We start from the raw sequence: 21952 nt of genomic DNA on the forward strand, positions 1-21952 counted from the left end.
AAAAATTTTCAAAATTTTCGTTTAATTTTTAGTCATAATTTTAAAAAGCAATAATTTCTTTTTCTCAATAAATAATTATAGACAAAAAATGCTTTAAATTTAATATATCTAATAAAGTAATCAGTTTTTATTCTCAATAAATAATAATTTGAAATCAATTTCAATGCTAATATAGGCTTTAAAATAAAACATTTTAAGGCTACTTTTGATCTTTCGACCCCTCCCATTTCATTGCCTAAAGAGTTTTAATAAGTTAAATCTACGTTGACACCTATCAAATATTTGATTTGTGTGAACGTGCCTAAAAACTGAAATGTAAAATTTTTTATTTTATAAAAAAAATATTGAAAACATTAGCTTGCCTTATCTGATTTCACTTTAAAAAATGGTATTAATTTCGATTTTTAAAATAAATTGATTTTTAATATTTATCTCTAAACAACAATTTCCGATTGAAATTCATTTAATTTCACAATTTTCATTTTCAACAAATTGATTAATATTCAAAAACAAAAGATTTCACACGAAAATTGTCTATTGAAAAGCGAACAACAACAAAAACAATGTGCCATTTTTAAAATATTTGCCTGACGTGAATGCGCTGTTTTTTTTCGAAATTATTATTTTGGAACGTAGAAACAGATTTAAATTTAGAAAACTACGTAAATCAAACACAAACGTATGTAGAAAGAAAATAAAATTGAAATACTTGTAGACATGCGGTTGGTTTGTTGTTTCCTTCTCCTCGTGTTGTATACAAAATAAATTTTAAATATTTTTTTATATAAAAATTTAATAATTTTTTTTTTACTACTCCCTAACATGTACAACAAAAAAATTCAATACTTTTTTTTGTTTATTCAAAATCATTTACCAACTCTTTTTCGTTTTCTTTCTATACCAAACAAAAACTAAAATTATACCTGCATGTAAATAAACTTTGGCACAAGTATAAATTAAATTTAAATAAATAAATAGTAAAAAAAAAAACTACAAAATGTTTTGTATAATTTTCAGTTGTTTGGATTGCACAAACACTATCTTATACGAAAAACATTTTTTTAAAAAATATAATTTTAGAAAGTTATTTAGGGCTTCGTTGTCTGTCTATTACGAATAGTATTCAAATTTTAACACATACAAAAAATGCAATTTTTGCTTAAATGTTTATTTTTGTCTACTTCTAGTTACTCCTTGTTCTTTTTTTCTTGTTGTTTTTCTTGTGCTATTTCCCGTTTAGTAGTGGAAGTAAAATAGAGTGAATATTTGAATTTGGTTTATATGTACGTTGTAAGAATTTTCAATTTCTAAGTTGTTCCGATTTTTTATGTATACACACACCTCTATAAATATGTCTAGGAGTTGTTGCTGCCACAACAGCAACACCTCTAGGGGGAAAATAATGTGTTGAATGCACGCACTTATACACTCATATGTACATAGATTAGATATTCATTGTATGATTTTAACGGTAAAAAAACTGATTGATGTTCTCGTTTGTATTTTAAATTGCTCTCTTTAAATTTTATTCCCCATCAACTGTTGTTGTTTAGTGTTGTCAATTGTTTTGTTTTGAAATTACGTGATTATTTTGTATAATTAAGAATCTGTAATGTTCAGTTTAGATTTTGAATCTTATTATTAAAGAAAGATTTAAAAAGTAAAAGTAGTTTGCTATGAATCCTACTTTTGCTGTCATTTTTGTGGAAAGATTTTAAAATGCACTATATCTAAATAAGATAAAAATCGATTATGGTTTTATCTCGCATAAAAAGATCTGTCATTTACAACAATTCTGATTTAGAAAAATTTGTTTGTAGTTTTCCTTTTTGAGAATAGGGCGTTTTATATTGAACTTAAAGTCTAAAAATTTGTTGCTTAATTTCTATATTGAAATATGTTTTCGACACAAAAGCTTATACGATTATATATGTACATAAACGGTAGTTCGGCTCCTGATTTGATATACTGTGTGGATGAAAAATTGTGGAATTTACAAACAGAGTAATATACTGTATACACCAGAGTGATATAAAAGCTATACAGGCCTATTCCGAATAATAAACTCCATGGAAGTTTGTTCCCTCTCCTATACCTAAAGTATATAAAAGGGAACAAACACCCGGGGAATAATTGTTCATAACGCCTGATAAATAAAAAAGGTGTATCAGAAAAATTTTAATAATCCAAAAAAGTTTTTTGAGTATATAGTTTTTCAATTCTACAAGCAAACATTTCTCGTTCTCAATAAACAATTTGCAATTTATTGCAATTTAAAGAAAACGATTTTTGTTCTCAATAAATAATATTCTTGTACTACACTCGATTTATTTTAAAGTTTTTTATATATTGAAATTTCATCAAATCGAAATGGAGATAGTTGTAATAAAAATCTTGTGAAAAATTTAAAATAGGTATATTTCTTAACTTAATTTTACGCTATAAGTTATACAAGCAATCACTTCTTATTCTCAATAAACAACAATATACATACAACAACAAATAGAAAAGTTTAGACGTCTAGCATTTCGAGCGACTGTCTTCACTCTCATTTTTACACGTGAAAATAATCAATTTTTATTCTCAATAAATGATAATCTACAAAATCGTTAGTTTTAATATAAGGTGTCTGATAAAATATCAACCATTTCTTATTCTCAATAAATATACAACAAATTTTTAGATTTTACCTAAAAGGAGAATTAAAAATTCTATCTTAAAAAGTAAATATTTACTCTTCTAATATACATATTTAATTATAACATAGTAATGGAAGTAATCAAACGTTTTGTTCTTAATAAATCATTAAAAATAACATATAATATAAAGTTTTTGTTAAAAACCGAATTGAAAGCATCGACATCTTAGTAAATTGCATTTATTTTCGTGGAACATCGTTTTTAATTATAAAAGTAATCATGTTTTACTCTCAATAAATAATAACATTGAACAAATTCTTTGGATTAAATGTAAGGTTTTGGATGAAATTAATTTTAATTTCGATAGTTTGTCGAAAAATTTCATATATTAGTAAAAACAATCATGTTTTGTTCTCAATAAATAAATTTGGTCCATTACAATAAATTAGAACTGGAATACATCAAGTACTAAAGTTTTTGGTAAAAGCTGAATTGAAGACATCGATATATCTTTCAAATGTTGTTATTTTCATGAAAAATCATTTCTAACTATAAAAGTAATCATGTTTTATTCTCAATAAATAATATTATACGGTTTTTGATGAAATTAATTTTAATTTCGATCGTTTGGTGAAAAAATTTTTATTTTAGTTAAAAATCCATAATAATTATAAAAGCAATCATGTTTTGTTCTCAATAAATAACTTTAGTCTATAGAAAACGTTATAAAAAGTTAGAACTAGGACCAATACCTACTCTTACAGCTATATCTAGCACAACAATTTAGTCTCAACAACAATCTAGTCTCTCAAAGAGTATCTCGTTTCTTTATCGGTATTTTTAAATTAGACGGCTTCAGCCTAACAGTTTGGGGTCGTTCGATTCCTACCAGAGACTCTGGTTTGCAGCATTACAAAGGGTTATCGTCAACCTGATCTTTAACTTAGTTTAGAATATAATGTGTAATTGTATTGTATAGTAGTAAAGTTAGTAATAATTTGACCTATTCAGAGAGCTTTATAAAACGCTAAATTGTCATTACTTGTTAAGTATATTCAAAATTTTCTATAATTTATCGTTTTATTTCGGCTTCGAAAAAACGCAGGAAAAAAATTCTACATAAATTTTATATTTTGTGTTTGTTTTTCTTTTTCCGAAATTCAAATATTTATATTGGACTCTTTTTTTAATGTTTCTTTTTTCTGTTTTTCTCTCATGTGTATATAAAAATAGTGAACGAATAGTCTATTTTTAACAAAAATTTCGTGGACGTTTGGTTTGCTGGTCTTTAAAAATGTTGCTGATGTTGTGTTTTTTTTCATTTATTGTGTTTTTTAGCTTTATTATTTATTTATATTATTTTTATTTTCGCTTTTAAATTAAAACAACACAAAATAATTAACAGAAAATTTTTGAAAATAAAAAGAGAAATATTGAAAAAGAAAAATAAATAACATTTAAACATAAAGAAATCAGGTGTACTCAGTATATTTGCACATTATTTAATTTTAAATCGTTTTTTCTTTTTTTTTTTATTTATAATTTATTTTGTTGTGCTTTTTTCTTAAATACTATTATTAGTTTGGCTGCAACAACAATGACAAGAACAAGTAGAAAATCGTATATTTCAAAATTTTACCAAATATAGTAAAAGAAAATGGAATAATATTTTCGTTTTCAAGGGGTTTGGGTGTATGTGTATGGGTATGAAATAAAAAATCGAATAATTTTGAAAAAAATGCTTACACTTTTATTATTCGGCTGCTTATTTTATATACAATTTTTTAGTATATAAAATTGTATTTAATAAATAGTTGCTGTTGTTGTATTATCTAAGGGATTTACTTTTTTTGAATATTAACTATATATTTTTATTTAAGATATATATATAAAGTTTGTTTGATTTATTACTTTTATTAAATGAGTAGACACCAGAAACTAAAAATCTTTTAAATTTTTATTTTACTATTTTTTTTTTAAATTTGAACCGTTATATAAAGATTTCCGTTTAAATTTTCAATATTTCTTTTCAATATGTATGTATGTATATATTATTTTGGAATATTCCGTTATAAATTTTTCTATATATACATTTATCTATATACTAAATCAGAAGTAGTAGTAGTAGTAGAGCGCAGTGTATTTTTTTTTTTGGATTTTTATTAAGAGTAGTCGCACTGTAATTCAAATTTTCTTTTTTAGTTTGTTCTTTTATATTTTTTTGTGTTGAATACAAAAATGACAAGTGATCTTTAGCGAGTCTAGGTGTGTACTGATTTGAAAAATTTTTACTTTTTCAAAATCATACTATAATATTTTCGTATGTTTCTTGTGGTGTATGCGCCCCGTATATGAAAACTTTATAAACAAAAAGAGAAAAAACTCTCGCTTTTGCTATTAGAATTTTCCCAAAAGAAGAGAATAAATCGTAAAAAAGAAATTAAAAAAATAAAATAAAGACTTTTTGTATTCCAAACAAGGCCTCTCTGTGACAATCACCTTGTCTTTAAATCCTTGTAATTTTTTTTTTTTAATTTTTGTGTTTAATTATTAACATAAAAAAGTTAATATTACGAAAAGGATTCAAATTTTTTATAAAATTTATTTTAAAAACATTTTGACAATCCATTAGTTATTATTTTTATTCTGTTAATGTTTTTTATTTCTGACAGTGTATAGAAAAACAGAAAATGTTTTGTAATTAGTGTTTTTTAGTTGCTGTTATTTTGTAGCGTCAGCATAACACGTAGCATGACAAACTAAAATATAACAGCTGTTTTATTTAGCCTGAAAACATTTTTCAAAGGCTTTGGCCAACTTACTAAAGACGCGCAAATTTCAAGTATATTTAACTAATTAATTTTTACTGAATTTGAAATGTTTATAAAATTTATAAATTTTTAGAAAAAAGAAAATCGATTTTTTAGAAAAAAATTAAATTTTTAGAAAAAAAATCGAATTTTTAGAAAAAAATCCAATTTTTAGTGAAAATCCGATTTTTTTGTGGAAAAAATTAGATTTTTAGTAAAATGTCGGGTTTTTAGTCAAAAAATCGAAATTTTAGTGAAAAGGTGAATTTTTAGTGAAAATTAAACTTTTGGTGAAAGTCGAATGTTAGAAGAAAAAATTTGAATATTGCAGGATCGATGTCGGATGTTTTAGTGAAAAGTCAAAATTTTTAGTGAAATATCAATTCTTAAGAGAAAAATCGCATTTTTTAGTGAAAAGTCAAGATTTTTAGTGAAAAATCAGATTTTAAGAGAAAAGTCGAATTTTTATGACTTCATCAAAGTCAGAAAAGTCGAATTATTGCAGAAAAGTCGGGTGAATGTTTTACTAAAAAATGAATCTTTTAGTGAAATGCGAATCATTTGTGAAAAGTTTAATTTTTTAGTGAAAGGCCGAATTTCTATATATTTTTAGTGAAATGTTGGATTTTAGTGAAATGTCGGGTTTTAGTGAAAACCCTATTTTTTTAAATTAAAAAATCGGATTTTTGGGTAAAAATTTGATATTTAATGAAAAGCCGATGCGAAATCAGACTTTTAGTGGAAAGTCGTATTTTTAATGAAAAATCTTATATATAGTGGAAGATCGTATTTTAGGGAAAAATATGACATTTAATGAAAAGCCAAGTTTTAAGTGAGAAATCGAAAGATCAGGCTCTTAATGGAAAGTCGGATTTTAAATGAAAAATCTAATTTACAGTGAACAATCGATTTTAGTGATTGTAATTATAGAAAAAAATGGATTTGCAAAGAAAAGCCGAGTAAAAGATCGTAAAATTAAATTTTTAGCGAAAAATCAATGATTTTTCATGATCAAGTTATAGTGAAATTTTCTGAATTCAAACTCCCAGATCCGAAAATGTTATTATTTCAACAGTATTGCCCATGATTTCTACTGTGGCAATCTAAAAACAAAAACATTTCAATTGCAATTCTGGTCTGAGCTGAACAAACAACTAGAGATGATGATATATAGTTATTGCATAAAGGTGGTACACATTGAAATGTTCCGAAATTTAAACCTTCGCTTCTGAATGAACAATAAAGGAATGCGTAAATTGGATTAAAATAAATATGTCGCATACAGGGCTTAACAGGCAGCCAGATAATAAAGTAAAATTTAAGACCGTACTAACCGTAAATAACCTCTAACCGAATACTCTCCCAGAGGTTTACATCATATGGGTACCTGGCCGCTCTAAAGAGAAGGGAGCTCGAAGTAGTTAATCTGACGAACGCAAAACCATTTGACTCAACAAGGGCAGAATTAAAAATATGGGTGAGTTAAACCGATAAGGCCTCTTGGAATAATGAAACCGTGGTTAGAACCACAAGGATCCTATGGGGTAACCCTAACGAGAGTAGGATGAGAAACCTCTTCAAAATGAGCAAGTCTGAGTTTAGTATTATGATACGTATTCTCAGCGGACACATAGGATTACAGGCAAAGCTATGAAAAATTGGAAGTGCGGATTCAGACGAATGTATAGCATGTAGAGAGGACAGTAAAACTCTGGAGCACTTTCTTCCCCGTTGTCAGGCTTTCGCCGAAATTAGATGGAAAGATCTTGGGAATGATGTTATTCCTGATATAACATCCCTCACTAACACTGACTGGAAAATTGTTAGAAATTACGTCCAGGAAACTGATTTTTTGAACGTCAGACGATAACACATTCAGTGAACAGGCCCAACATTGGTCTAGGTATATTTTTTCGGATTTGATGTGGATACATCCTAGTATCAACAATCTAACCTAACGAGCCGAATACCAGTCGCTCAACGATTGTCCTTAAGAAATAATCCTAGACAATGTGGAATATGTTACGGATCGATTGAGTAAGAAAATCGGAGGGAAATTTTACATAATTAACGAAATGAAGAAATCGAAAATTTCTTTATACAAAGACGTGTAGTAAAAGACGTGTAATGACGTAATTATACTTAAGGGGTAAAATTTTCAAATTGTAAAGTATAATTCTGAAAAATTTCCCTCAAAAATTATAATTATTGGACTACATGATCCGTTAAGATAATCCCAAAACTGATCCCATAAAAATATTATTGGAGCATTAGATCCGTTAAGTAGTCCTATGTAATGCAGTCATGGACCATTTCATTCTCTTTGAAAACAACATGGTCCATAGTCTGCCTTACATAGGACCATGATGAGAATCATGTACCCCCCCTAATCTTAGGAAAGGAGTATTTTTGGGATTACTCAGGTGTAATCCATGTGCGTATTATGTGGTCCTCACCTAGGACATTGTAACAATAAATGGAACATTTATTTTTCATATATTTGGATTAGTTTTGGACCAGTCCTTTGTGGAGAACTCTTTACTCGAGCGTGCGGAGTGGTCCCATTTTTTTGGGTTACTTTTAAGAACGAAATAAAAAAGTAGTCAGGCCACAAAAACAAAATTCTTGATATACATGACGTATGTAAGTAAGTTGTATATATGACTTATTATTATTATTACTGATATCAAATATCCAAAATGGCATAATATTTATTATTCTCATTTCCTTTTAAAACTATTTATGTATGTATGTAATTAGTAAGTATGTATGTATGTAATAATACTTTTGCTTAAATTTAATTTAATACCTCGTTTTTTGCATTATTATCGCCATCATTATCATCACTTAAATTGCTGCTGGTCGTTGTTGTCGTTATAATTTTCGATTGACGATTCGAACCGGCCGGTAATGATGACTCAACGCCTTTCATTATAATGCTAGCACCCAAAAATTTATTCAATAAAGCTCTGGCCTCTTGATCCTCTGGTGTATCGCCCTCTTCAACAACTAAAGAAACACAAAAACGGAAATGAATCATTTGTAATTTACAAATAATTTATAGTTTTTATTTAAAAATTTTAAAATTCTTACCATTATCAGCATTACGCATGCGTTCCAAACAATCGGAAACATTTGTTATGACTTTTTCCTCACCCTGTGTATTGAGGAAGGAACGCGTGGCCATTGAAGACGAGGAAGAGGAGGTTACTTTTTTAAATTCCCTTTGAGTCTTTATCGAATCACATTCACTTTCGCTTTCGGTTATAAAACGACCTGAGTGGCGACTAGCAACTTCCTCGACTTCATATTCGTGTTCGGCATCATCTGAATCGGCCAATACAGAGCTGGTATGTTGTTGTATTCGTGTAGTTTTGTAAGATTCTGGAAGATAAGTTACTTTAATCAGGACCTCAAAATCGTTTTAGTAACTCTCCCTAAAAAACTTACCAAAATTATCACTTTCATTTTCCGCATCTCGGCTATTTTTACGTGAATTAGTTCTCAAAATTAAACCAGCCTTGGGATAATTATTTGATTTTTCCGTTACAGTTGAGGAAGCCTCTCGCTGTATGAATTTTTCACTCATTTCTTTAACCGAACCACGACGCACGTATTTGCTAGTAGAATCTAGAAAATCATCTTCAGGACTAGATCTTAAAGCGGGTAAACCTTTGGACTGTGGAATACAAGCAAATAGAAAATTAATAATTATACTAAAAAACAAAACTTTAATACTAACAATCAAAGCTGTTTGTCTTGACTCCTTGAGCTCTACATCTTTTAGAGCTTTTCTATTGGTAGAAACTTCCACTTGATCCTTAAGTTTTTGCAATTCTTCGGGACTTGTAGAGTAAATAAATTCCTTACGCTCTACACTGGGTTTTGTTTTATTATCCGAATAGTATTTCTCTTCGACAACATAACCGGTGACTATTAAGATATTGAAAATTAGTGGTATTAAAATTAACATTCTTGATTTCCTCTTACCTTCTGTTGTTTCACTGGGTTCCACGGTGGGCTTTTTCTTTTTCAAAGCCCTGATGCCAAAGAGTGGCAAACCATTTTCATCGGTTGGTCCTATGCCATAACTAGAGGTGACACAATCATCTTCCACAAAGGATGATTTATTGCTGGACATTTTTTGACTGGTGGTAGATTTAATGGTTTTCGTGTAACCCGCTCTAGAGTCTAGGGTAGAGTTGCTGGGTTTTTTGGGTGTTGGGGTGTTGCTGCTGGGAGCCTTTAGTATATTTTTACGATCTGCCCAAACGGGTGTCTTATTTTCTGGTTTAGATTTCGTTATTGTAGTAGTCGTTGTGGTTATACGTTTCGTTTGTGGTTTAGTGCTAGAAGTTTTCATTGTCTCCTGTTGCTCATAAGTGGCTGAAGATTTGCGCACCGTGGTGGATAATGAAGTTTTACTATCGGGACTATGACTGCTAGTTACTCGAGTCGATTGGGGAGCCTTAGTTTGAGGACTACGACTACGTTCGTTTGTTTTTAAGGGTTTATGAGATTCTGGACTAGCATTACGTCTTTCGGGCGATGAGTGTATGGAATGTGGTTTTCTAGTGGGTGAAGGAGATTTACGGCTTGGTGAAGTTTCATGTCTAATCTCTTTCACTTGCTCTAGCTCCTCTTCATCCTTATAGTAATATTGTTGTTTGGTGGTTCGTGAACCATACTCTCTTACCACTTCGATGTGTTGGCTATGTTCGGGACTGTGATGACTGCGTTCATATTGACGTTCATGTTCAGCATTTCTACGGCACACGGCAGGTTGAGGACTTTGACTGCGTGTTGGCTTATGCAAGGACTCCTTTTCCGTTTCATATGGGTAACGATTGGGCTTAGGAGATCTTCGTGTGGTTGGCATATAAGGCTCCTCGAATATATATTCCTTTTTGCTGCTGCTTATATGACTAGCAGCATCTTTACTTACAGTTTGTGTTGTAGTTTTCGTTTCAGGCTTAGTTTTCTTGTTCGTAGTTGTTACAGTATCCGGTTCTTCACTGCCTTTCGTGCTAGTCTTAATGGTCTTTGTGGTTACTTCTGTGGTACTGCTAATCAATTCATTCTTTTGATTTTTCTTAATCAATCTTATTTGCGCCCTAATTCTACGTCTGATTTCATAAGACTGCACCGTTTCCAATAATCTTTCCAAAACCTCTAAATCAAAAATTTCCTCTACATTAATATCTTCGCTCACAGAAGTAGCTCTTGGTGTGGTAGCACGTCTGCCCTGAGGCACATCAAATTTCACCAAAGAATTACGATCTACACCTTCCTCTTCGGGGTGTGAAGGTTTGCGTGAATAATTAGTTTTATTTATTTCCAAAGAATCACGTCTGGTGTGCTCCAAAGAACTTTTTGTATGATCCATATAAGAAGGTCTACGGCCGCTCATGGGACTGGTCAAGGGTGTGCGTTTGGTAGGAGTTGAAGAAGGGCTGCTATGGTTGCTCTCAAATAAGCTTCTTCTAGCAGCCACCGAATCCGTGGTAGTTGTAGACATTTTAGTAGTTTTACTAGGCTGAGGCGATGAAGAAGGTTTCTTTTGTTGTGTTGGCTCTAGAACAGTTTCATCAATATCATCAGCCCTTTCCACAAGTTCGTATGTTTTAATACTGGTGGTAGTGACAGTGTTAGGTTTTAATGGATTTCTTTCGGTTAATTTTTCTACGTGCTCTTTTGTTTTCGGTTTCAGTGTCTGATCTGTTGGCGATGAGTTGGTAGAACTGTGTGATGTTGGTTGTTTTTTGTGCGGGGTTGTTAAAGGAATTTTTCTGCTTGTTGCTTGAGTTAAATCTTCGTTTACTACCTGAGTTTCAAAGTCAATATTTGTTGTTTCATCACAGGTAATGATCATTTCATGGTCGTCGTCGTCCGCACTCAAATCATATTCGTCTGTATTCTTTGCTGGTGTTAAGCGTACTGGCATGTGTTTCTTCTCTGGTTTTTTATTACTCGTCGTCGTCGTAGTTGGTTGTTTTTTCAAGTCATTAGTTTTTGTGCTGCTGCCGCTGCTGTTGTAAACCTTTGTTTGTTTTGTGATAATGTTTTTTACTCCCGTTTCAACGTCACTACCGCGCAATTCGTAATCAATGTCAGAGTTTTTACGTTGAGGCGATTGTTTTGGTTGTTTGTTGGCTGTTGTTGTTGTTATCGTGGTCGTTGTTTCTGTTAATGTATTGGTAACAGCGGACGTTGGCTTTGTGCGTGACTTGTTGTCTGGCCGTAATTTCTCTGAATCTTTAACGGGTGACTTGTTGCACTTTAATGGAGTTTTCGATGTCGTTGTTGTAGTAATGGGTTTTTTGTTTTTGCTATCGAATACCGATGGTCTGCTCAAAATGTCTTTCTGACGACGCTCTTCGATCATGGTTGTATGTGTTGCAGTATGAGGTATTAACTCATCGTCGTCGTCATGATCGTCATCATGGTCTTTAGGTTGTTGGTATTTTTCAGCTGTTTTTAATGTTGTTTCAATTGTTTTTTGCTGTTGCTGCTGTTGTTGATGATGACTCACCTCAAATTCCTTAGTTATTTTTTTGTTATTTACCAAACATTCCACGAAATCATCATTACGGCTTGTTGAGGGATAAACATTTTCAGGCTGTTCTTCGGATTCGGGCTCAGTTTGTCGAGAAATATGTCTTGATATGGTACGTACTAGCTCGGGTGACTTTTGAGGAGCTGTAGGAGCCAATTTGACGGTAGTATAAATATGTTCATTTCTGGCAAATTCTTCATCCTCATCGTCTAAATCATATGCAGATTTAATCTTGGTTTCCGAAGTTTTAACAAATTTTTCTACTTTTTCATTGATGGTCAAAAGACATTCATCATCTTGGGGTACTGGGTGGCTATCATCAAATTCCCTTTGGAATGGTTCAGAGGCCTTAGGTTTGCTTACCTCTTCGGCTATGTTTTGAAATTTGGAAACTTTTTCATGTACTGTTAACAAACTTTCATCATAAGTTGGTTTATCTAAGCTAGGATAATCCAAACTGGGAGGTGCCTCCACTACTGGATTATTTAAGATTTGTTCTTCATAATCCAAAGAATCATAAGTAGTTTTATGGGTTCTCTCTACTTCGGTAATATGACAGCCTACATAAGCATTACTTTCCTCTTCAAATATGGGAATATTCTTAACTTGTGGTTTTCTGCGTGGTTGATCATCCTCTGGTTCTTGCACTACATCGGGATATCTAGGCTTGCCAGTATCCAAATGAGCTGGTACAGGAGTGGGTACAATTTTATCCGGTGAAGGCTCACGTGAACTCTTAGCATGTTGTATATCAATGATAACATTTTCCATATCCTCACTATTAACCAAACGATCAGTGGCACTTAAATTGATGCTCTTGGTGGCAAAACATTTATTGGGTCTGCGGTGATCCGTGGTTTTAGGTGTCGTTTTTGGTGAAAGAGATTGTGGTTCGGGTTTCTTAACCTTAATCAAGTTTTCGCTAGTAGAGCGTGACATTTTTGAATCCTTATCCCTGCTAGTAACTCTATGGACAGGAGCAGATTCTTTGCGTTCCGTTACTGGCATACGTCGTGTTAACTTTTCGGGCAATACGGTGGAATCTATAATTTCCTTGAACACAGAATCTTTTGTCTTCTTAGGAACTGGAGATTTTTCCTTTTTATTGGGTGTATCCGAATCAGTATGTTCAATAATTATTTCCGTAGTAACGGAAATATTGCTAGATCTTCTGCGTTCAGTGTGGCGAGTAGGACTGTGCTCGGGCGATGAGTCCGAGCCATCTACTTGATCTTGTTTGCCCGGTGACTTGGTTTTGCGTGTCGAGGATCTTAAACGTTCCTTAATGGTGGTGCTAGTATCATTGTCAGGTTTTTGTGGAGATTTTTTATTTGTTTTAGGTTCCAGTGTCTCTTTACTGGGTTTACGTTTTGGTGTTTCCTTTAAAGGTGATTCATTTCGAGGTGAAGATTTTGGCTTAGTAGGTGAGGCAGAGCGAGGAGTAGCTACACTCTTAGTGGGTGAAACTGAACGTGGTGAGGTTGAGGGGGAGGATTTTTTAGTTATTTTGACCTCCGATTTTTTGGTTTCTTTATTTATAACCATAAACTGTTCTTCTTCCACAATTTCGGGTTCTGACGAATCGGGCTCAGTTTCATCAATAGATTTAGTTTTGGGAGTTTTCTTATGCATCGTTGTTGTAGTTTCTGTAATAGTTTCTACAAATTCATTTTCATCATCTTTAGGGTATTTAGGTTCTTTAACAGGTTTTTTAGTAGATTGTGGTTCTTCTTTGGATGGTTTAGTAGACTTGGGTTCCTCTTTCAAAGGCTCCTTTTGTTCCTTTGTATGAATCTGTTTGTGTAAAGTTTTCTTGACACTACTTATAGACAAAGGTTCATCATCTTCATCACAATCTTCAATTTTAACCTGAAATACGGCTGAGGTCTTTAAATCTTCCTCCTCCTTTGTTTTAAACTCTTTCGTCTTTTCCTTCTCAATTTCCGTATCGGGTTGTTTTTTGAAAGTTCCCGGTGTATCACCATAAGTATCCATGCCTAAAATTTGACGACATCGCTCTTCAAAAGTATCACTTCGTCCGGCACCCTTTTTCTTAAAGGTAGGTGTTGTTGGTGATGTAGGTTCAGTGGTTTTTGAAATAAATGCTCCATCTGGTGTTTCCTTGCGTAAACGTTCTGTTTCAATAAATTGTTCAGTGACCTTGGTGGGGCGTTTGGGAACTTCTTTAGTTAGCCAGGGTTCTAGGGGAGCTGTATATGGCTTCTGTTCCATATCTTCGGGATAAGTTTGACCTTCAATAGTTTCAACAGTTTCTACATAAGTGGAAGTGAAGGGTTTGTTAACCGGTTTTCCAGGTTCTTTCTCCTGTGGTTTTTGTGGCTTGGATTTAACCAAAGTAGTGGACAATATTTGATCTTCGTTTTCTGAGGTAACATTTTTTTCCGTAACATAATGTGTTTCACAGGTTTCAATCAAAAACTCCTCTGTTTCTGAAGGTGTTTCTTCGTCGTCCGTATCTGTGGGCTTAACTTGGCCAGGTTTACGATCTTTTGGTTTTATTTTACCATCCTTAGTTTTTGTAGTTTTATCGGTAACTATTTCAGTGGTTCTCAAAGTTTTTCTAAAAGTCTCATCATCTACAGGTGTAGATTTGGGACCTTTTGGACTTGGACTACGTTTTGGTGAATCTTTGCGATCTTTTGGCTTTACCGTTCTTGTACCATCTTTAGGGCCTTTAGGACTAGGACTACGTTCCTTAGTTGGTGATGACGGTGAACCTTTTGGTTTCTTGGAATATAAAAGCTCCTTTTCCGTTTCTAAAGTTTGTTTTTCACCACGTATAAAATCACTGGTGTGTATGAAACGTTGATCTCTTGGTTTCTCAAAACCTTCCCTTGGTTCCTCTGGGTACTTAGGTTTTTGCGTTGTTTTAATAACAAACTCCGTAGTCTGCATAAATGTTTCTTTTTCTTTATCTCCATCGGTTTCTGTAGGTTTGTAGGATTTAGGTTTAGCTTGTCTTGGTTCATCTCCATGAGGAGTATCTTCAGTGGTTTTTTCTGTAACAGTTTTAGTAGTTCTTACAGTTTTTGTAAATGCCTGATCATCATCATATATGACTCCATGCCTTGAAGGCGATAAATCCTTTTTAGGAGATTTAGGACGTTTCTCTATAGGTTCTACAAAACCTGGTTGTCTAGGCTTTTCCTGTTTGGGAAATTCTTCGTCTTCAAAAGTTTTTGTTACATTTTCCTTTGTAATTTTTGTGGTTCTTAAAGTTTCTGTGAAAGTTTGCTCATTCTCAGGCATTGTTTGATATGGCAACTTTTGTTTACGTGTGGGTGATTGTGGTCTTTTACCAGTAGGTTCCTTTAATTCAGCTTCTTGAGGGAATTTTTGACCTGGTCTTTTTTGTGTGGGAGAAACACCTCTTGTTGGGGATTTTGGCCTATCAAATTCTGGCATTGTTTCCTCAGTTACTTTGGAGGTTGTTGATCTAATTGTCTCTGTATAGATTTCTTCTTCGTCTGTTTCAGAAGGTTTATCCGAATAGGGTTTACCTTGTTTTGGTTTTATTTCCTCTGGATTTTCCTCATCATCGACATATTTCGTTGTTTTCTCTGTTACAGTTTTTGTAGTTCTCAAAGTCGATGTAAAGGTTTCATCCTCTTTAGTTGGTTTCTTTTGAGTTCGTGTAGGAGATTGTGGTCTTTTGTCAGTTGGTTCTTTAGGAGTTGTTTGATCAGGCTTCTTTTGAGTACGCGTAGGTGATTGAGGTCTTTTGACAGTGGTTTCCTTGAAATCTAGTTCCTCTGGTTGTTTTTGACCTGGTTTCTGTTGAGTACGTGTGGGTGAAACTCCTCTTGTTGGTGATTTCTGCTCTTCGAAGTCCTTTATTAAACTTTCAGTTACTTTGCAAGTTTTCGAGCTTATAAAACGTTCACTTGTCTCTGTGATTGTTTCATCTTCATCTGTATCAGAAGGTTTGTCAGAGTAAGGTTTACGTTCTTTAGGTTTGGTATCTGGTTTATCACCTTTCCTGTAGGGAGTTTGATTGTCTGGATATTCTTCATCATCAACATACTTAGTTGTTACAGTTTTTGTAGTTTTTAAAGTGGTTTTGAATATGTCGTCATTATCAGTGGGTTTCTTTTGGGAACGTGTAGGAGATTGTGGCCTTTTACCAGTAGGTTCTTCGGGTGTTTGTTGCCCTGGTTTCTTTTGCGATCGTGTAGGAGATTGGGGCCTTTTACCAGTAGGTTCTAAGGGTGTTTGTTGTCCAGGTTTCTTCTGAGTACGTGTAGGAGATTGAGGTCTTTTACTAGAGTATTCTTCTGGCATTTTTTGTCCTGGCTTCTTTTGGGTACGTGTGGGTGAATCACCTCTGGTTGGTGATTCTGGTTCTTCAAATTCCTCTACTACATTTTCAGTTACCTTGCAAGTTTTCGAGCTTATGAAATGTTCACTTGTCTCTGTAATTGTTTCATCTTCATCGGTATCAGATGGTTTATCAGAGTAAGGTTTACGTTCTTTAGGTTTATCTCCTTTTTTATATGGAGTTTCTTCATCTGGATATTCTTCATCATCAACATACTTTGTTGTCTGTTCAGTAACAGTTTTTGTTGTTCTTAAAGTTGTTTTGAAAGAGTCGTCCTTATCAATAGGTTTCTTTGTAGTACGTGTAGGAGATTGAGGCTGTTTACCACTGGGTTCTTCTGGTGTTTGCTGACCTGGTTTCTTTTGAGTTCGCGTAGGAGATTGTGGTTTTTTACCAGTAGGCTCCCTGAAGTCGGGTTCTTCTGGTAGTTGTTGTCCCGGTATCTTTTGAGTGCGTGTTGGAGAAACACCTCTAGTTGGTGATTTAGGTTTTTCAAATTCAAATGTTATTTTTTCTCCTACCATATGTGTCTTGGAGCTAATTAAACGTTCGCTGGTCTTTGTGAATGTTTCATCTTCCTCGGTATCTAAAGGTTTATCTTTAGGTTTAGTGTCATCAATAGGTTTCCTTTGATTACGTGTTGGTGAGACTGGTTTAGTGGGTGATGAGGGTCTTTTGCCAGTAGGTTCTTCGGGCAACTTTTGGCTAGGACGCTTCGGAGTACGTGTAGGAGAAACTCCTCTAGTTGGAGATTTACTATCCTTTTCAGGTTTTTGTTTAGGTGACTTTTTATCTGGGTATGATGACTCTTCAATTTCCAAAATTTGTTTCTCATTAATAACACGTTTTTGGTTAGATTTAATAACATATTCACTGGTTTCCACAAATGTTTCGTCTTCATCTATAGGTCTATCCGAATGAGGTTTAAGACCTTTAGGTGAATATTCCTTTACAATTTTTGTGGTTGTAAGCGAGGTCGTAAAGGTTTCATCATCATCCTCAGGTGTTTTTTCAATTGGTTTCTTTTGAGTTCTGGTAGAAGAAACAGGTTTACTAGGAGATTGAGGTCTTCTACCTGTGGGTTCTGGCTGTTGCTTACCAGGCTGCTGGCGAGTGGGAGAAACTCCTCTAGTTGGAGACTGCGAAACTCTTTTAGGATATTTAGGCGATTTGTTGTCAGGATATTCTTCCAACTCTTGAATATGTTGTTCGGTAACTACACGTTTATTTGTGGACTTAGTGACAAACTCACTTGTTTCAGTGACAAGTACATCTTCCTCAGTGTCAGAAGGCTGGTCTGGATGTGATTTACCCGCTTTAGGTTTGGTTTTCTCTGGCTTGTCACCTTTCTTAGAGGGGAATTTCTCTTCCGGATATTCCTTATCTTTTACTATTTTTGTTGTTGTATAAGAGGTTGTAAAAGTTTCTTCGTCATCCAGAGGTGTCTTTTCGGTTGGTTTCTTCTGAGTTCTTGTAGGAGAAACATGTTTATTTGGAGATTGAGGCCTTCTAAAAGTGGGTTCTTTAAATTTCTCTTCTGGTTGTTGTTGACCAGGTTGTTTACGAGTGGGAGAAACTCCTCTTGTTGGTGATTTAGATACTCTTGTAGGCGATTTGTTGTCAGGGTATTGGGGCTCTTCAAACTCTTGAATATGTTGCTGGGTAACTATACGTTTATTTGTGGACTTGGTTACAAACTCACTAGTTTCAGTAACAGTTTCATCTTCCTCAGTGTCTGAAGGTTGGTCTGGATATGGTTTTCCTTCTTTTGGTTTAGTTTTCTCTGGCTTGTCACCTTTCTTAGATGGATATTCGGTTACCGTTTCCGTAGTACGCAAAGTTTTTCTAAATGTTCGATCATCAACGGGAATCGTTTGATGTGGCTTCTTTTGTGTACGTGTAGGAGAAATTGGTTTGGTAGGAGATGGTGTTCTTCTCTTAGAAGGTTCTTCGGGTAACTTTTGACCAGGTTTCTTTTGTGCTGGAATTTGAGGAGCCCTTCTACCAGGATGTAATGATTCTTCTGTTGTAGAGATTTGCTTTTCACTTACAACACGTTTTTGTGTAGAGTTTGTAATATATTCAGAAGTTTCTATGAAGGTTTCATCGTCTTCTGTATCTCTTGGCTTATCATCTTTAGGCGTTTCCTCTGGATATTCCTCATCATCCTCTACTTCTTTAGTTATTATTTCTCTTACAATTTTTGTTGTTTGCAAAGTAGTTGTGTAGCGATCATCATCTAAGGGAGTTTTTTCAAGTGGTTTCTTTTGTGATCTTGTAGGAGAAAGATGTTTGCTTGGAGACTTAGGTCTTCCATCTGTTGGTTTTGTTGGAGATTTTGGTTCTGGTTGTTTTTGCAAACGAGTGGGGGAAACATTTTTATTTGGAGATAATGGTCTCTTACTAGAGGGTTCCTCAGGTTTCTTTAAGTTTCGTGTTGGTGAAATTCCTCTTGGGGTCTTTTGATCAGGATACTCATCAGCAATTTGTTGCAATGTTGTCTCCGTTACGACTTGTTTGGTTTTTAAAGAAGTTTGGAAACTTTTATCATTAGGTTTCTGTGGTGTTCTTGTGGGCGAAACATGTTTAGGAGTTTTAGGATGTTTATCTTCAGGCTCTTCCAAGATTTTGTGACCTGGTTTCCTTTGACTTCCTGTAGGAGAAACTTCTCTTGTTGGTTTCTGAGGCTGTTTTCCAGGATATGTGGTTTCTTCTTCCACAATTTGTCTTTCAGAAACAATTCGTTTCTGGGTAGTGTTTATGTGAAACTCACTAGTCTCTACAAATGTTTCATCTTCATCGGTTTCAAAAGGTTTATCTGAACGAGGTTTTCCCACTGTAGGTTTGGTGTCTGGTCGTGTAGGCGAAGTTTCTTTAAGCGGTGTTTTAGTTGTCTTTTTCGGAGTTTGTGGTAATTCTTTTTTTGTAGGAGATTTAGTTCTAGTTTGTGGTTTAGGTGACTTTTTATTCAAATTTGTTTCAAATTTCTGTATATGTTTGGCCACGGTTCTCTGAGAAGTTGTAATACTTTCCGTTATACATTCATCGTCATCAGTTTCTAAAGGCTTATCGCCTGGTCTAGAATATTTTGGTTTAGTTTCTGGTTTCTGCGGTTGTTTTCTGTAGCCTGGTTCTTCAGCTGGCTTTACATAACCAGGTGTATGAGGTTCATCATCCAAGTCATAAGGTTTTCTAGATCCAGGTTGTCCTGGTTTACTCACAGGTCTTTGAGGAGTTTCTTTACCAGGATATGTTTTTTGAGATGTTTCTGTAATAATTATTTCCTCTTGGGTAACCTGTTGAGGAGTCAAGTAATGTGGCAAACCTTCCTTAGGTTCAGTATCAGTTTCCAAAGGCTTTCTTAAAGTAGGAATACCTTGATTTGGTTCATCGTCTTTATATAGAGGCTGTCTAAAGCCGGGATAATTTTGATTAGGCTCTTGGTCATTAGGTTTTCTATGGCCAGGAGTTAATTGACTTGGTTCGTCATCTGTATCTTGAGGCTTTCTTGTACCTCGATTAGGTTGTTCATCGCTATCATAAGGAGTACGTTTGCCAGGTTCATAATCACCATCTTGAGGTTTCCTATTAAATGGTTTACCTTGCTGAGGGAATTCGTTAGTATCTCTAGGTTTATAAAAATCGGGATTATATTGATTTTGTTTGTTATCTGGACGTTTGGGTGCTTCCCCTTCTGGATATCTTTCTTCCGAAGTTTCTGTTATAGTAATTTGTTCTTCCATAATTCGTTGAGATTTTTCGTAACCAGGTCTATTGGGTTCGTCATCATCACCTTGGGGCTTTGTATAGCCAGGAACACGATAACGTGGTTCATCTTTAGGGCCTTGAGGCTTTCCGAAACTAGGCGAATCTTGATTGGGTTCATCATCAAAATTTACTGGTTTTTTGTAATCTGGAGATCGTTCATCAAATGTATCTTGTAGCCGTTTGAAACCAGGTGATGGAGCTTTTCTTACAGCTGGAAAACCTTTCTTAGGTTCTTCTACAGTATCCTGAGGTTTTCTAAAAGATGGGAACTCTTGGTTTGGCTTATCACCAGGTTCTTGAGGCTTTCTATAGCCAGCTGTAGGTTGATTTGGTTCTTCGTTAATATTTTGAGGCTTTCTGAAACCAGGAGTTGCTTGATTTGGTTCATCTCCAGTGGCAGGAGTGTCATATATAGGTTCATCGTAAACTGGAGCACTAGGTTCATTAACACCATCATGAGGCTTTCTGAAACCAGGAGGTTTTTGTACAGGTTCTTCACCAGTTTGCTGGGGCTTTCCATAACCTGGAATATATTGATTTGGCTCTTCCTCGATACCATAAGGCTTCCCATAATCTGGTGAACCTTGATGAGGTTCATCATCAGTATCCGAAGGTCTTATATAACCAGGTTCATTATCATTACCTTGAGGTTTTCTATAGCTGGGTCTGCCTGAAATAGGTTCATCATCAGTTTCATAGGGTTTACTTTGAATGGGTTCTTCATCAGTATCCTGTGGTTTTCTACCCGGTGCGCTACGTTTTTGTGTAACCTCTGTAACTGTTATTTTATAACCCGGTGTCTGTGATTTTGGTTTACGCTCTGGACTTTGAGGTTTACGTTTAAGCTTTTCCGCCTCTATAAGTGTGTTCGTTTTCTCCATTATTACCTGTGAAGTTTTCAGATTCTTTCTTAATGTTGTTTCTTCAGTAGTGGTCTTGGGCACAGGCCTTCTAAGAGGTGAAGTATATGAGGGCACTGAAGATTTGGGGGCTTTTGTTATTTGTTTATTATCCACAACTTTGGGTTGAGTTTTTAAGGGAGTTCTGGTGGCTGGACTTTTGGAATCTGTTAAAGGTTTTTGAGGTCTTGCTGGTTGAGGAGTTCTCGAATCCAGTGGTTTGGTTTTTAAAGGAGTTCTGTCGTTTGGTTTAGTTTGAGTTTTCGATGGCAGAGTATGTGATTGTTTGGTAATAACAGTCGTGGTGGTGGTGGATTTTGGTTTCCTTTGCGGAGCTAAGGGAACTTGTTTTTCTTGTGTTATTAATTTTGTAGTGGTTTTCTTAACATTCAATTTAGAATCAACTACTTCGGGAGCAAAACTATCATTATCGTCATCATCGTTATCATAGTCGTCGACATCATCAACTATAACCCATTCAACATTGGGCTGTTCATAGTTAGGTTTACGTGGTTGTTGAGGCACACGGTCATCCTTTTCAAATGTTGTTTCTCTATTCACAGTTCTACGCTCATCGTTATCAGGCTGAGAGGGCGTTTGCCAATCATCTTGTGGTTTGTCATTATCATTAGGGCCAATTTTTTGGGGTGTTCTAGATCTGGATGATGGTGATAATGGTGATGTTGTCTTTAATATATCAGCATCATCATAATCATCCGTCATCACAGATGTTGGTGGTTTTCTACTATTGTATGAAGGTGTACTACTTCTACTACGGGGTGCTGGTGGTTGTGGTTTTTTTGTTGGTGATTTTTCTGTTGAACACAATTTAATCACACAATTACAATTCGCCACCACTCTATTAATATTACTATTTTATACTAGTTTATGTTTTTTTTTTAATATTCAACAATCGAATAAAATTTTAATTTTACTCGCTC

At 34.2% G+C, this 21952-nt stretch overlaps 1 protein-coding gene across 13 annotated transcripts in view; it reads right to left on the reverse strand.

Moving 5' to 3' along the window:
* LOC119608138 (smoothelin-like protein 2) overlaps window positions 1-21952 on the reverse strand; it is a 74737-nt gene that overhangs the window by 19450 nt on the left and 33335 nt on the right. For 9 of the 13 annotated variants that reach the window (XR_005231795.1, XR_005231794.1, XR_005231796.1 and 6 more), the window contains 5 exons: window positions 9440-21826; window positions 9192-9382; window positions 8900-9128; window positions 8543-8833; window positions 8259-8458 (listed from right to left, as the gene is read on the reverse strand). Coding sequence is in view for 8 of the 13 variants with exons in the window: in XM_037962425.1 (XP_037818353.1) it covers window positions 8259-8458; window positions 8543-8833; window positions 8900-9128; window positions 9192-9382; window positions 9440-21826 (13298 nt within the window). In the remaining 5 variants the exon portion in view is untranslated. Of the gene's footprint in view, window positions 1-4385; window positions 4930-8258; window positions 8459-8542; window positions 8834-8899; window positions 9129-9191; window positions 9383-9439; window positions 21827-21952 lie in introns of those variants that run through there. The other 4 variants (XM_037962427.1, XM_037962428.1, XM_037962429.1 and 1 more) reach the window with 3 other exon arrangements.

Source organism: Lucilia sericata, unplaced genomic scaffold (genome assembly GCF_015586225.1).
Source record: "Lucilia sericata isolate MDLA Ls3-8-SP2 unplaced genomic scaffold, ASM1558622v1 Contig000797F_arrow, whole genome shotgun sequence".
Taxonomy (NCBI): domain Eukaryota; kingdom Metazoa; phylum Arthropoda; class Insecta; order Diptera; family Calliphoridae; genus Lucilia; species Lucilia sericata.